Below are 13,480 nucleotides of genomic sequence, written 5' to 3' on the forward strand. Positions count from 1 at the left end.
CAAGAGTACTGGAGTGGGGTGCCGTTGCCTTCTCCAGAGTGTAGCACAGATTATCAATATAAACTGTTATGAGGCCCTGGTGAGCCGCCCCCGTGACCTTGCTGACCCCGGTGCCCTGGATCTCGCACCACACACCTCAGGGAGCTCCCAGATCAGAAGCAGGTGTAGTCACTTTTGCTATTTGTCCTGGGGCTGCCCAGTGCTGCGGCTCACAGGCTCCAGGATAACTGCTCTCAGAGAACCGGGAAGTCACCAGACTGGCAGGCCAGTTCATTTACACTCTGTTTTACCAAGCTAGCACACTCTTCTTTTTAGTGTTTGTGACTGTGGTTAAGTATCTTAAAGTTATAGTCCCCTTATTCCTTTTATTTTTTCATAATTCAACAAACATTTATTGAAAATCCTCTGAGTGACAGAGATAACCCAAGTAAGAGTCAAAGACCAGGTGTCTCTCTTTTTAAAAAAATTTTTATTGAATATTTAATAAAATCTTATTTAATTTTTATTGCATTTTATTATTTGATTTTTATTTCTGTTGTACAGCAAAGAGAATCAGCTATGCAGATACATATATCCCCTCCCTTTTGGAATTCCTTCCCATTTAGGCCATCACAGAGCACTGAGTTGAGTTCCCTGTGCTATACAGTAGGTTCTCATTAGTTACCTATTTTATACATAACATCAAAAGTGTCTATTTGTCAGCACCAATCTCCCAGTCCATCCCACCTCCCCTTCCCCATTGGTATCCATATGCTCTCTACCTCTGTGTCTTTATTTCTGCTTTGCAAATACGATCATCTATAGTGTCTTTCTAGATTCCACATATATATGTTAATATACAATATTTGATTTTCTCTTTCTGACTCACTTGGTGACTCTTCTTGAAGAACTCACGTATTAACGGGGAAAGGACCGATAAGAACATCATTACAATATGATGGAAAAAACAGCTATAGATTCCTTTGGTCCTAAATAGTCAGATCAGACTTTAGCATTACTTGACTCAGCATCTCAGCAGTGTCTCCAAGGACCGGGCTCTTGTCCTCCTCCTGTTCTACCATTCTCAGTGTTGTTATAAATAGGAAAACCCTTCCAGAAGACTTCTGATTTATCATCCAGAACTCATGTGCCATAATTGGGCCATATGTGTAGGCTCCCCCTAAGCAAATTGTTGACAAGGGGCAGGAGACTTCTAGGACAGGCGGAGGCTCCAGGTCAGAGGTGGGCTCTCCTGATACTTGTCTGAGAATTAGACAACCAAGCAAAACCAGGACTTGGCAAACAGAAGAGGATGAGGAAATGGATTTTTGGAGAAAACTACCTACAAGAATGTGGAGGGGAGGGAGTGACCACACTGAGAAGGGAAGGCCGGTGGATGGGTGGGGAACTTCATGGAGGAGCTGTTACTTAAGCTGCTATTAAAAGATGTCAGATTTTCGGAATGGAGTGGGAGTGTGTAGTTTGGTAGGGCTAAACTCCAGGTAAAGTAAATAACTTGATACTTTAGGGAACAGCAATAATCCTAGAGTCCAGAGTATTGTTTATGCAGAAGAGTATAATGGGCAGTAAAGCTTCCCAGGTGGCTCAGTGGTAAAGAATCTGCCTGCAATGCAAGAGACACAGGTTCACTTCCTGGGTTGGGAAGATCTCTTGGAGAAGGAAGTGACAACCCACTCCAGTATTCTTGCCTGGGAAATCCCATGGTCAGAGGAGCCTGGTGGGCTCCAGTCCATGGGATTGTAAAAGAGTCAGACATGACTTAGTGACTAATAGCAACAATAACATACCGGGAAGTAAGACAGGAGATTGAGAGAATACGTGAATGTTGTTTCGACCTGGTCCTGAAGGAAATGAACTCTTCCCCTCTTTTCATCTGTACATTCCTGTCTCTTCTTCCCATTGTCTTTGCCTTGCTCAGCTGTGTTTTGTTAACTTCTATATCCCCAGTAGTTACCACACTGACTCACATGGTGGTGGTTCAGTACGTGTTTGTTGAAACTGAGCTGTGTCTGTGTGTGTGCTGTATATTGTTGTTCAGTCATGCAGTCGTGTATGATCCTTTGTGACCTCATGGGCTGTAACCCACCAGACTCCTCTGTCTGTGGGATTTCCCAAGCAAGAATACTGAAATGGGTTGCCATGTCCTTCTCCAGGGGATCTTCCCAACCCAGGTATTGAAACTGCATCTCCTGCACTGGCAGGTGGATTCTTTAACATTGAGTCACCAGGGAAGCATGTGTTACATATACATACATAAGAATTATATAACATATAAATAAACTGAGTTTTTTCATACCAAAGGTACAACTCATAGCCTTATTATTACTTTGTGCTTTTTTAAAAAAAATGCTAAATATGGGTGTATGTTTGATATCATCTTTATTTTTATTGTTATCTAGGATGCTGGAGAAATGGTTCGCTCCTTCGTTGGTGGTTTGGAACTTGTTGTCAACCTACTGAAATCAGATAATAAAGAAGTGTTGGCCAGTGTATGTGCTGTTATTACCAATATAGCAAAAGATCAAGAAAATTTAGCTGTTATCACAGATCATGGAGTTGTTCCTTTACTGTCCAAGCTAGCAAATACGGTAAGTAATGCATCTTTTTATTTCAAAATGCATATTATCATAAGTAGTAGCAAAAACAATGAGCTCCAAATCTAGAGACCTGGATTCGAGTTTAATATCTGTCACTTATGAGGCATGAGATTTAGTAAATTCATTTAATTTCATTTAATTTCTCTGAGACAAGTAATCTTGAAAGTATACTTCAAACTGTAAAATGTTAATATGCAGAATCTTTGTAGAAATAGAGGCTATTTTTCACTTATCATTGGCAAGTAAAGGGGTGGCAAATATAAATGTTACTATAGAAGTGTTAACTATCGTATCACCGTCATCATTATTATGATCTTTAAGATGATTATTCATGCCAATTTTAGAAGTTAAATGCTCCTTTCTAAGCTTAGCAAGCCTGTGTCGATGGCAGTCTTGAAAAGTGTGAAGTGAATGAAAGTGAAAAGTGAAGTGAAAGCTAGAAGATTTTGGCAATCACTGTATTCTCTATCCAGAGCTGTACCAGATAGAACAAGCAGCCTTCAGAGATAATGACTTCACCATGACCATAGATATTTGAGCATATCTGCCACTTGGCAGAAAAATCATGAAGCAGAAATTCAGTGATTGGAAGCCTGTTTGATCTAGAAGACTTTTGGGCCAGTCTAATACTGAATTCCTAGGAATATCTGACAGTTCCAGTTAAGGACTCCCAAGTCCTTAATCAAGAGAACAGTGTAATTAATAAACAGAAAATTAGAGCATTATTCTGTTGTATTATACCTGTATGGGGTAATTACATCCAAAAAGAAGGATATAGTCTACATAAACAGTACAGAAGGGCTTCCCTGTAGCTCAAAGGGTAAAGAATCTGCCTGCAATGCAGGAGACCAGGGTTCGATCCCTGGGTCAAGAAGATCCTCTGGAGAAGGGAATGGCAATCGACTCCAGTATTCTTGCCTGGAGAATCCCACAGACAGAGAAGCCTGGCGGGCTACAGTCCATGGGGTCGCAAAGACTCGGACATGACTGAGCGACTAACACACACAAACAATCAGAAAGGAAAGTGGCGAACTCAGCACCTGCCCTTGTTTACTGTATTGTCTTCTCCCTCTTAGGAACCAAGGTATCTTGCTGATGTGTACGTATTCCTTGGGTGAAGAAGTAGAATGAATCCACTTATCCAAATTATCTGACAGGGTCCCTTAAGAATGTCCAATACTCCTTAATTATTTTTTATTATTTGACCACTTGCTGATCTGTAGCTCTGTGTTGTGAGTAGACTTAACTCAGAAGGAAATTGAGCCTTGAGCAAATAACCTAATGCCCGGTACCTGATCACCTTTGCCTGCATGTATTCCATTCAGTTCATAAAAAGAACCTTGATCCATCGGTGACCCCCCAAAATACTAGTTTCCATCAAGACACCAAATATGTAGCCAGTGGGTAATTAACATCTAAGGATGGTTCCCAACCTTTTTGGCACCAGGGACTGGTTTTGTGGAAGACAGTTTTTCCATGGACCAGGAATGGGGTTTGGGGATGCTTTCAGGATGATTCAAGGGCTTCTCTGGTAGTTCAGATAGTAATGAACCTGCCTACAATGCAAGAGACCCAGGTTTAATCCCTGGATTGGGAAGATCTCGTGGAGAAGGGAATGGCTACCCACTCCAGTATTCTTGTCTGGAAAATTGCATAGACACAGGAGCCTGGTGGGCTACAGTCCACTGGGTTGCAAAGAGTGAGGCAGGACTGAGCAACTAACACTTTGACTTTTATGCACGTTGGCGTTCATTGTACACTTTATTTCTCTTATTGGCTTCACCTCAGGTCTTCAGGCATTAGAGCCTAGAGGTTTGTTGTTGTTCAGTTTTGGGGACCCTGCATCTAGAGCATAAACACCACAGGGTCATTACGATGTACATACCACAGAATAACGTTTTCCTTGTGCAGAATAACGACAAACTGAGGCGTCACTTAGCAGAAACGATTTCACGTTGCTGTATGTGGGGCAGAAACAGAGTGGCCTTTGGCGAGCACAAGGCAGTGGCTCCCTTAGTGCGGTACCTGAAATCAAATGACACCAACGTGCACAGAGCAACAGCCCAGGCCTTGTACCAGCTCTCGGAAGATGCCGACAACTGCATTACCATGCACGAGAATGGTGCTGTGAAGGTACTGTTGGTCAACTTTGTGCGATAAGTTAAGTCAGTGTACGCTGGAAAGAAACTTAAGTAATGTGAAGGTTTTACTAGAACGGGTATTTGAACACACAAAATTACCCACTTGTTGCATCACGACTGTGGATGGGTTATGTGTTGCCATTATCATGGTTTGTCCTGCAGAAAATTTGTGTGAAAATAGATTCCTTCTAAATCAAAGAATATAATACGTACTCAGTTAACTACGTAATTGTTCCATAATTTGAATTGGATTAAACAAAACATACGTTTTTAGGGAGGGACTCTGGTGGCTCAGATGGTAAAGAATCTGCCTGCAGTGTAGGAGACCCCACTTCAATTCCTGGGTCAGAAGATCCCCTGAAGAAGGGAATGGCTACCCACTCCAGTATTCTTGCCTGGAGAATTCTATGGACAGAGGAGCCTGGCGGGCTACAGTCCATGGAGTCTGAAAGAGTTGGACACAACTGAGCAAACAACACTTTTCAAACAAAATATATAGTGTGTGAACAATCAGTGATATTCATAATTCTGTTTAATGGTTTATTTACTTAGCACTTATATAGTAAATAGAGGCACAACTACACAGGAAAGGAGCTGACAAACAGCAGCTAGATAGTCTTGCCAGTCTTACCCATAAGCAAAGAGCCAATTCAAAGACACTTTTTTAAAGAAAACAAACTGTGCGTCAAATTTTCTTTGCCTTTAACTAATATCCAGCAGGAAAGTCTCTGTGCATAGGCTTTGATGTATCTGTATGTTGGGAACTACCTAGAGCTTCTGAGTGGAGTATTTTTATGACAATGTACATAAAAATACTTAAGAGTACATGTATAGCTTACAAGTATTAGGAAAAATTGGTTTCAAGTTACAGTTCTTTTCTATAGCTTGTTTCCTTGTACAATGTAATTTTACTGTCCAGTGTCTCAGTTTGGAGCCTATGATAGCCAGAGGCATTTACATTTTGAAATGTATGTCTAAAGTTAGCTTGATCTTTTCAACAAAAGCTAATAAAATCTTCAGTTAATATATCTTTCAAACTTATATGTGCTGAATATGAAGATAAGCCTGGTAAGCTATAGTCCATGGGGTTGCAAAGAATCGGACATAACTGAGCAGCTAACTTTTAGCTTACAAAACATCTTCAGAGGAATAAGATTCTTAAAATGCCAGTTGGTAATTTTTTGAGGTGATTATTTTAATTTATCCTTTAAGCCTATTAGAGCTGAAGAATATGATGTTAATTTTTCTGAATTTAAACCCGATTAAAGCCAAGTGTGTCAGCTTTTCCGTTATAAATCCATTTTTATAGCACACAAGTTAGCCATATTGATTTCTTCAAGAAAAAAAAACTGGCATAAAAAGCACCTTTTAAACTAAGCACCAATTTTTTAAAGTTAATTATAAAAGATATACTGGAATGTTAACTTCAAGTTGCTAAAGAATGGTAAAAATGCCATCACTTCTATGTGATCATGTTCACACTTCAAAAAAGATTTTCTAACTTAAAATTATACATTCTATTATTGAATAAGTACAGTCTAATATGCATAGCCTAAAGAATTTTTAAAAAATTAAAAGCTATAAAAGTTAAGTACCTGGTAAAGTGTCAGACATATACCATGCTTAGACAATTGCCAGTTCCTTTAAGAAGAGAATTTCTAGACTACTCAGAATTCAGATTTAATAATGTTTACCTGTTACACTTCAATTTCCATTTATACCAGCTATAAATGCAAGTCTCAATTATTTCTTCTAACAAATCCATAGGTAATCTAAAATCATTTACGAATTGTGCTGTGCTGTGAAAAGTGTTGAAACCGTGTTCACCCATCCACATAGCTTATGTAAATAAAAAAGTAGAGTAACAAAAATGATTAGGGTGAGGGACAGGATGGAGAACAACAAAGAAAGTTGGGTTTGTTGCCCTTGAGACCCCTTCCCAGGTCAGCTAAGGGTGTCTTGAAGTTCTCTCTGCCTTGCTCATCTGCATTCCTCATAAAGGATGAGTGTAAATATATGCTTCTTATAAGCTTATTGTAGGCTGCTCTGTCCTGACACAGAGACTGTCTTTATGGTGGGCTCTCCCTCATGTAGCTGTGGGGGAAGCCTGAGGACCTGTGTCTCCCTTCTTTGGTTTTAAAGAGTTAAAATTGTGGATGATAGTGTACTGGGTGTTGGCAGAACCCAGTGGGGTTTGATAGTTTCTTGGATGTGAGGAGTAAAGGAAAGTGTTGAGTCAAAATTAACTCTAGGTTTTGGGCTAAGTGAAGAGAAAGTTTCCATCAAACAAGACAATGCAAGAAAATATAGGCACTTGTTATTCAGTCACCAAGTCCTTTCTGACTCTTCGCAACCACAGGGACTGCAGCATGCAGTCTCTTACCATGTCCTGGAGTTTGCCCAAGTTTGTGTCCATTGCATTGGCGATGCCATCCAACCATCTCATCCTCTGTGACCCTCTTCTCCTTCTGCCTTCAATCTTTCCCAGCGTCAGGGTATTTTCCAATGAGTCGGCTATTCACATCAGGTGGCCAAAGTATTGGAGCTTCAGCATCTGTCCTTCCAATGAATATTCAGGGTTGATTTCCTGTAAGACTGACTGTTTTAACCCCCTCACTGTCCAAGGGACACTCAAGAGTCTTATCCAGCACCACAGTTCAAAAACAGTTCTTTGGTTCTTAGCCTTCTTTATGGTCTAGCTCTCATAGGCATATCCGGGTGTTACAGTACCTGCAGTCAATGCGTCGCATTGTATAATTGCTAACATGCTAACATTTCTGACTTCAAATGTACGTAAACTTTATCCACTAATTTGGCAAATGCCTGACTGTTTTTGTTCCTGAATGCTACAGCACCTTTCTAGTCAAATGCTGACAGTCAGCCCTTCTTATTGGTGGGTTCTACCCCACAACCATGGATTCAACCAACCATAGATCGAAAATATTCAGAAAAAAATATTTCAGAAGGTTCCAAAATGCAAAACTGAAATTTGCCCCATGTACTGGCAAATATTTACATATCATTTACATTGTATTTGTTGTTGTTCAGTCGCTCAGTCATGTCTGACTCTTTGCAACCCCATGGACTGCAGCACGCCAGGCTTCCCTGTCCTTCACTATCTTCCTGAGTTTGCTCAAACTCATGTCCATTGAGTTGATGATGCCTTCCAAGCATCTCATCCTCTGTTGCCCCTTTCTCCTCCTGCCCTAAATCTTTCCTGGCATCAGGGTCATTGTATTTCATATTCTAAGTAATTTAGAGATTTAAAGACATACAGATGGCCAGCAGGCACATTAAAAGATGCTCAGCATCATTAATCATCAGAGAAATGCAAATCAAAGCCACAGAGAGATAACACCTCAGACCATCAGAATGGCTGTCGTCAAAAGACCACAAGTATCAAGTTTGGCAAGAATGTGGAGGAAAGGGAAGCTTTGTGTACTGTTGGTGGAAATGTGGATCGATGCCGCCCTTATGGGGAACACTATGGAGATTTTCCAAAATGTAAACATAGAAATAGCATATGGTCCAGCAATTCTACTTCTGTGTGTATATCTAAAGAAAATCAAAACACTAATTTTAAAAGATACATGAACCCCAGTGTTCATATCAGCATTATTTACAATTGCCAAGATAAGGAAGGAACCTAAATATCCATCAACAGATGAATAAACAGGATGTCAGTTCAGTTCAGTTCATTTCAGTCACTCAGTTGTGTCCAACTCTTTGCGACCCCATGAATCGCAGCATGCCAGGCCTCCCTGTCCATCACCAACTCCCGGAGTTCACTCAGGTTCACATTCATTGAGTCAGTGATGCCATCCAGCCATCTCATCCTCTGTCGTCCCCTTCTCCTCCTGCCTCCAATCCGTCCCAGCATCAAAGTCTTTTCCAATGAGTCAACTCTTCCCATGAGGTGGCCAAAGTACTGGAGTTTCAGCTTTAGCATCATTCCTTCCAAAGAAATCCCAGGGCTGATCTCCTTCAGAATGGACTGGTTGGATCTCCTTGCAGTCCAAGGGACTCTCAAGAGTCTTCTCCAACACCACAGTTCAAAAGCATCAATTCTTGGGTGCTCAGCCTTCTTCACAGTCCAACTCTCACATCCATACATGACCACAGGAAAAACCATAGCCTTGACTACCTGGACCTTGGTCGGCAAAGTAATGTCTCTGCTTTTGAATATGCTATCTAGGTTGGTCATAACTTTTCTTCCCAGGAGTAAGTGTCTTTTAATTTCATATACACAATATGTGTGTGTGAGTATATATATATATATATATACTCACACACACACAATATAATGTATGTATATATACATAATAGAATATTACTCAGCCATAAAAAAGAATGAAAATTTGTCATTTGCAACAACATGGTTGGATTTGGAGGCTGTTAAGTGAAATAAGTCAGACAGAGAAAAGCGGATACTGTATGTTATCACTATATATGGAATCTGAAAAAGACAACAAATTAGTGAATATAAGAAAAAAGAAACAGACTCACAGAAAACAAGCTAGCGATTAGCAGAGGGGAGAAGGAAGTGGGATAGGGAGAAATAGGGGTGAGGGTTTAAAAAAGTATTAATGCAAACTGTGCTTAGTTGCCCAGTCATCTCTGACTCTTGGCGACCCCATGGACTGCAGCCGTACAGGCTCCTCTGTCCATAGGGATTCTCCAGGCAAGAATACTGGAGTGGGGTGCCATGCCCTCCTCCAGGGGATCTTCACAACCCCAGGATCCAACCCAGGTCTTCCGCACTGCAGGCAGATTCTTTACAATCTGAGCCACCAAGGAAGCCCATTAATACAAGCTACTATGTATAAAGTAAATAAACTACAAGGATACATTTTGGTCTTCCCTGGTGGCTCAGTGGTAAAGAATGCATCTGCAATGCAATAGTTGCAGGAGACACAGGTTCAATTCCTGGGTCAGGAAGATCCCCTGGAGGAGGGCATGGCAACCCATTCCAGTATTCTTGCCTGGAGAATCCCATGGACAGAGGAGCCTGGTGGGCTGCAGTCCATAGGGTCACAAAGAGTCGTACACAACTGAAGTGACTTAGCGTGCACACATATATTGTACAGCACAGGGAATATAGCGAATATTTTGTAATAACTATAAAGGACTATATAATCTTTTCAAATTATGAATCATTGTGTTGTACATCTGAAACTAACATAATATTAACCATTGACTATACCGCAATAAGAAGTTTTTAAAAAGTACATAGGACAGTGTGTATAGGTTATATATAAATACTACATCATTTTATATAAGGTACTTGAACATCCATGGATTTAGATATCCACGGGAGTCTTAGAACCAATCCCTGAGGGACAGCTGTGTAGTTTTATTTCCTAGACCTGCAAACACTCCTGTAGCAGCTGCTTCTGAGCAATGTGGACAGGTTCCTTGACAATTACCAGAGTCATCCTGTCACACTGTTCATAAGTAGTTTATTCTAGAGTTAGCTGTTTCCCTGTACAATTTCCTCAACAGTAGCAGCTGCCATTATGTACTGTATCTGTCTCATGCCAACTGGTCTTTATTCTATAGTAACAGCAAAGGAGCAGGCTTGAGGGTCTGGAATAGATTGAGTTCAGTTTCTAATGTGTTCCATTCAAACAGTCAGCTTGAGTTTTAGGTCTAGAGCAATGCTATCCAGTAGAAATGTAATGTGAGCTACATGTGCCATTTTACATTTTCTAGTAACCCCAGTTTAGGAGAAGGTAAAGAAGAAAGCAAAATTAATTTTAGTAATATATTTTATTTAACCCAGTATACTCAAGATATTATTTCAACATATAGTCATTGAAATAAAATGCTAATGTTTTACGTTATCTCTTTTTTGGTACTAAATCTCCAAATCTGGTGAATGTTTTTATATTTATGATACATCTCAATTTGGACTGGCCATGTTTCAAGTTCTCCATAGGTGGTTTAGTGGTTTTCTTATTCCACAGCATCGGCCTAAGAACAGAAGAGCAGGAAAATTCAGGAAGTGTCACTGGAGAGGTATTGAGTCATGATGGAGGGTGGATAAGATGTTTTTGGCAAAGAGTTTAGAGAAGCCTGGGAAATGTCTACATTTTCAGTCATGGAGCCTGTAAACCATGAGGAAGAACCATCACAGTGAATTTAGGAAGTCAGCAGGCTAACCAGGAGTTCTGGGAGCCAAAGAAAGAACAGGTTACCAAAGGGTTTGTGTTTAAACATGCTAAGCAGTCAACAAGGATTTCCTAATTCAGTTATGATGAAAAATAATCCTTGTGTGCTGTCCACCTGAAACTATCATAACATTGTTAACTGGCTATATTCCAATATAAAATAAAGAGTTGTTAAAAAATAATCCTTGCAGTAGAGCCTCTCCAGGTTAAAATCTCTTCTATAGGAACTAGTGAATACCCTGCTCTGATGGATACAATGGGACAGGAATAATCCAGTTCTTATCCTTTTATGGTTTTATGCAGACTTCCTTCTCCAAGTATCAGCCCCACGGTCTGTGTCATCACAAAATCTTGTGAACACGGAAGCAGAGCTGTTGGCGACTCTATTGAAAATATAAGACATCCAGGAGATATATCAGTCATTTGCTGATCATAGCAAAACTGTAACATAAGAAAATGATTGAAAGAAGGGAAGAAGTTGCAGAAAAACTGAGCAAGACAAGCCCTTTCCTAAGACAGAAAAGTGATCAAATAGAAAGATGATGAGTACCTTTAAGAGGCATGCAACTGCTTTCTCCGTAGTGACATTGGGTTTGTTTATGCAGATGTCTATACCAGGCAGATAAAAAATACCAATATCTTTCTGAAAGGCAGGAAATTGAAGAGGCTGCAGAAATGCAACCTGGAGTAGTCCCAGCAGTGGCAGAGTAAGGGAAGAGGGCTTCTATTTGAGTAGGGTTCCAGTAAGTTAGGTTTTAGTTTATCATATTTAACTTTAATATTATTCATGTGTCAAGTGTTTTCCTCATTTTATTTTTATTTTTAACTTACAAATGTAATAGCTTTATTAACTCTATGTGTAATTAACATATATATGTATATAATTAAAGTATATTATTTGGTCAATTTTGACATTTATATATATGTACTATGCATACACACACACACATGCAGACACAGACACCCCCCCCCCCCACACACACACACATGAAACTATTAAAATATCAAGATAATGATGTCCCAAAGTTTTCTGCTAGCCCTTGGCAAACCTTTGTTCTTGCTCCGCTGTCTTGGGGCAACCACTGATCTGCTTTCTATCATTATAGATTAGTTTTCATATGTTAGCATTTTCTAGACTTCAACATAATTAGGGTCATACAGTATGTGCTCGACTTTTTGTTTGACTTCTTTCAGTTCAGCTGAATTGTTTTTATCTTCATCTCTGTTCCTACATATATCACTAGTTCAGTCTTATTGCTGAGTAGTATTCCATTGTATGGAGTACCACAATTTGTCCTTTTACTTGTTGACGGACTTTTGAGTTATTTCACATTTTAGGTTATTACAAACGAAACTTCTGTAGATATTCACGTCCAAGTCTCGTATGGACACATGCTTTCACTCTTCTTAGGTAAATACCTATGAGTGAGTGGCTGGATCATATGGTACATGTTTAACTTTTGAAGAAATTGCCAAATCTATTTTCCAAAGTGTTCATGCTGTTGTACATTCACACCAGCAATGTCTGGGAGCATCCCTACCAACACTTGGTATGTCCAGTCATTTTTATTTGAGACGTTTTGATAGATATGTAATGATATCTCATGGCTTCAATTTCAATTTTCCTAATTACTAGTAATATAGAATATCTTTTAATGTGTTTATATGCTAGCTCCATAACTCCTTTGAGAAAATGTTCACATTTTTTGGCCATTTAAAAATTTCACTGTTTGTTTCCTTGAGTCTCAAGAGTTCTGTATATATTCTGGATACAAGTTCTTTACCATAGGTATGATTTGCAAATATTTTCTCCCAGTTTGTAGCTAGTTTTTTAAGTCTCTTAACAGTGTCTTTTAAAGAGTAGACATTCTTAAATTTGATGAAATCCAATTGATCTTAAAAAGTGAATCATGCATGTGGTGTTACATCTAAGAAACCTTCGCCTAACACAAGGATTTTCCATGTTTTCTTCTGCAAATTTTACAACTTTGGGTTTTACATCTAAGTCTATGACGCATTGTGAATAAATTTTAGTTTATGATGCTAGGTGTGAATTGAAGTTAATTTAGGGAAAAGCATAAGGACATCATTTGTTGAAAAGATTTCCCTTTCTCCACTGATTTCTTTTGCAATTATAGGGAAAGAAATCAGTGAATACATATCTGTTTTGTTCCCTTGTTGTAGTCATCTATATTTCTGCCAGTACCACACTATCTTCATTACCACAGCTTTGTAAAAAGCTTTAAAGTTACATAGTCTAAGTCTTCCTACTTTATTGTCTTGAAGTTGTTTTGGCTATTCTAGTTCTTTCACATCTCCATACAGACTTTAAAATCAGTTCATAACTTTCTACAGTAAATGCTTCTGGACATTTTTGATTGGAATGACATTAAATCTGTAGATCTTTGGGGGAAAATTGATACCTTAACAATATTGAATCTTATGACCCATTAAAAAGAACTGTGTTCCCATTAAATTAGATCTCACTTTAAATCTCTCAGCTACATTGTATAGTGTTCATCGTATGGGTTTTTCACATCATCCCTATGTAATCAAGCTTTTTTGATGCCGC

At 39.3% G+C, this 13,480-nt stretch overlaps 1 protein-coding gene across 1 annotated transcript in view; it reads left to right on the forward strand.

Annotated features, from left to right (window-relative positions):
• Positions 1 to 13,480, forward strand: part of ODAD2 (outer dynein arm docking complex subunit 2) — a 168,585-nt gene that overhangs the window by 120,735 nt on the left and 34,370 nt on the right. The window contains exons 19-20 of the mRNA XM_069547749.1: positions 2,400 to 2,588; positions 4,509 to 4,730. Coding sequence (XP_069403850.1) covers positions 2,400 to 2,588; positions 4,509 to 4,730 — 411 coding nt within the window. The remainder of the gene's footprint in view (positions 1 to 2,399; positions 2,589 to 4,508; positions 4,731 to 13,480) is intronic.

The sequence above is a fragment of the Ovis canadensis genome, chromosome 13, assembly GCF_042477335.2.
Source record: "Ovis canadensis isolate MfBH-ARS-UI-01 breed Bighorn chromosome 13, ARS-UI_OviCan_v2, whole genome shotgun sequence".
In the NCBI taxonomy this organism is placed as follows: Eukaryota; Metazoa; Chordata; class Mammalia; order Artiodactyla; family Bovidae; genus Ovis; species Ovis canadensis.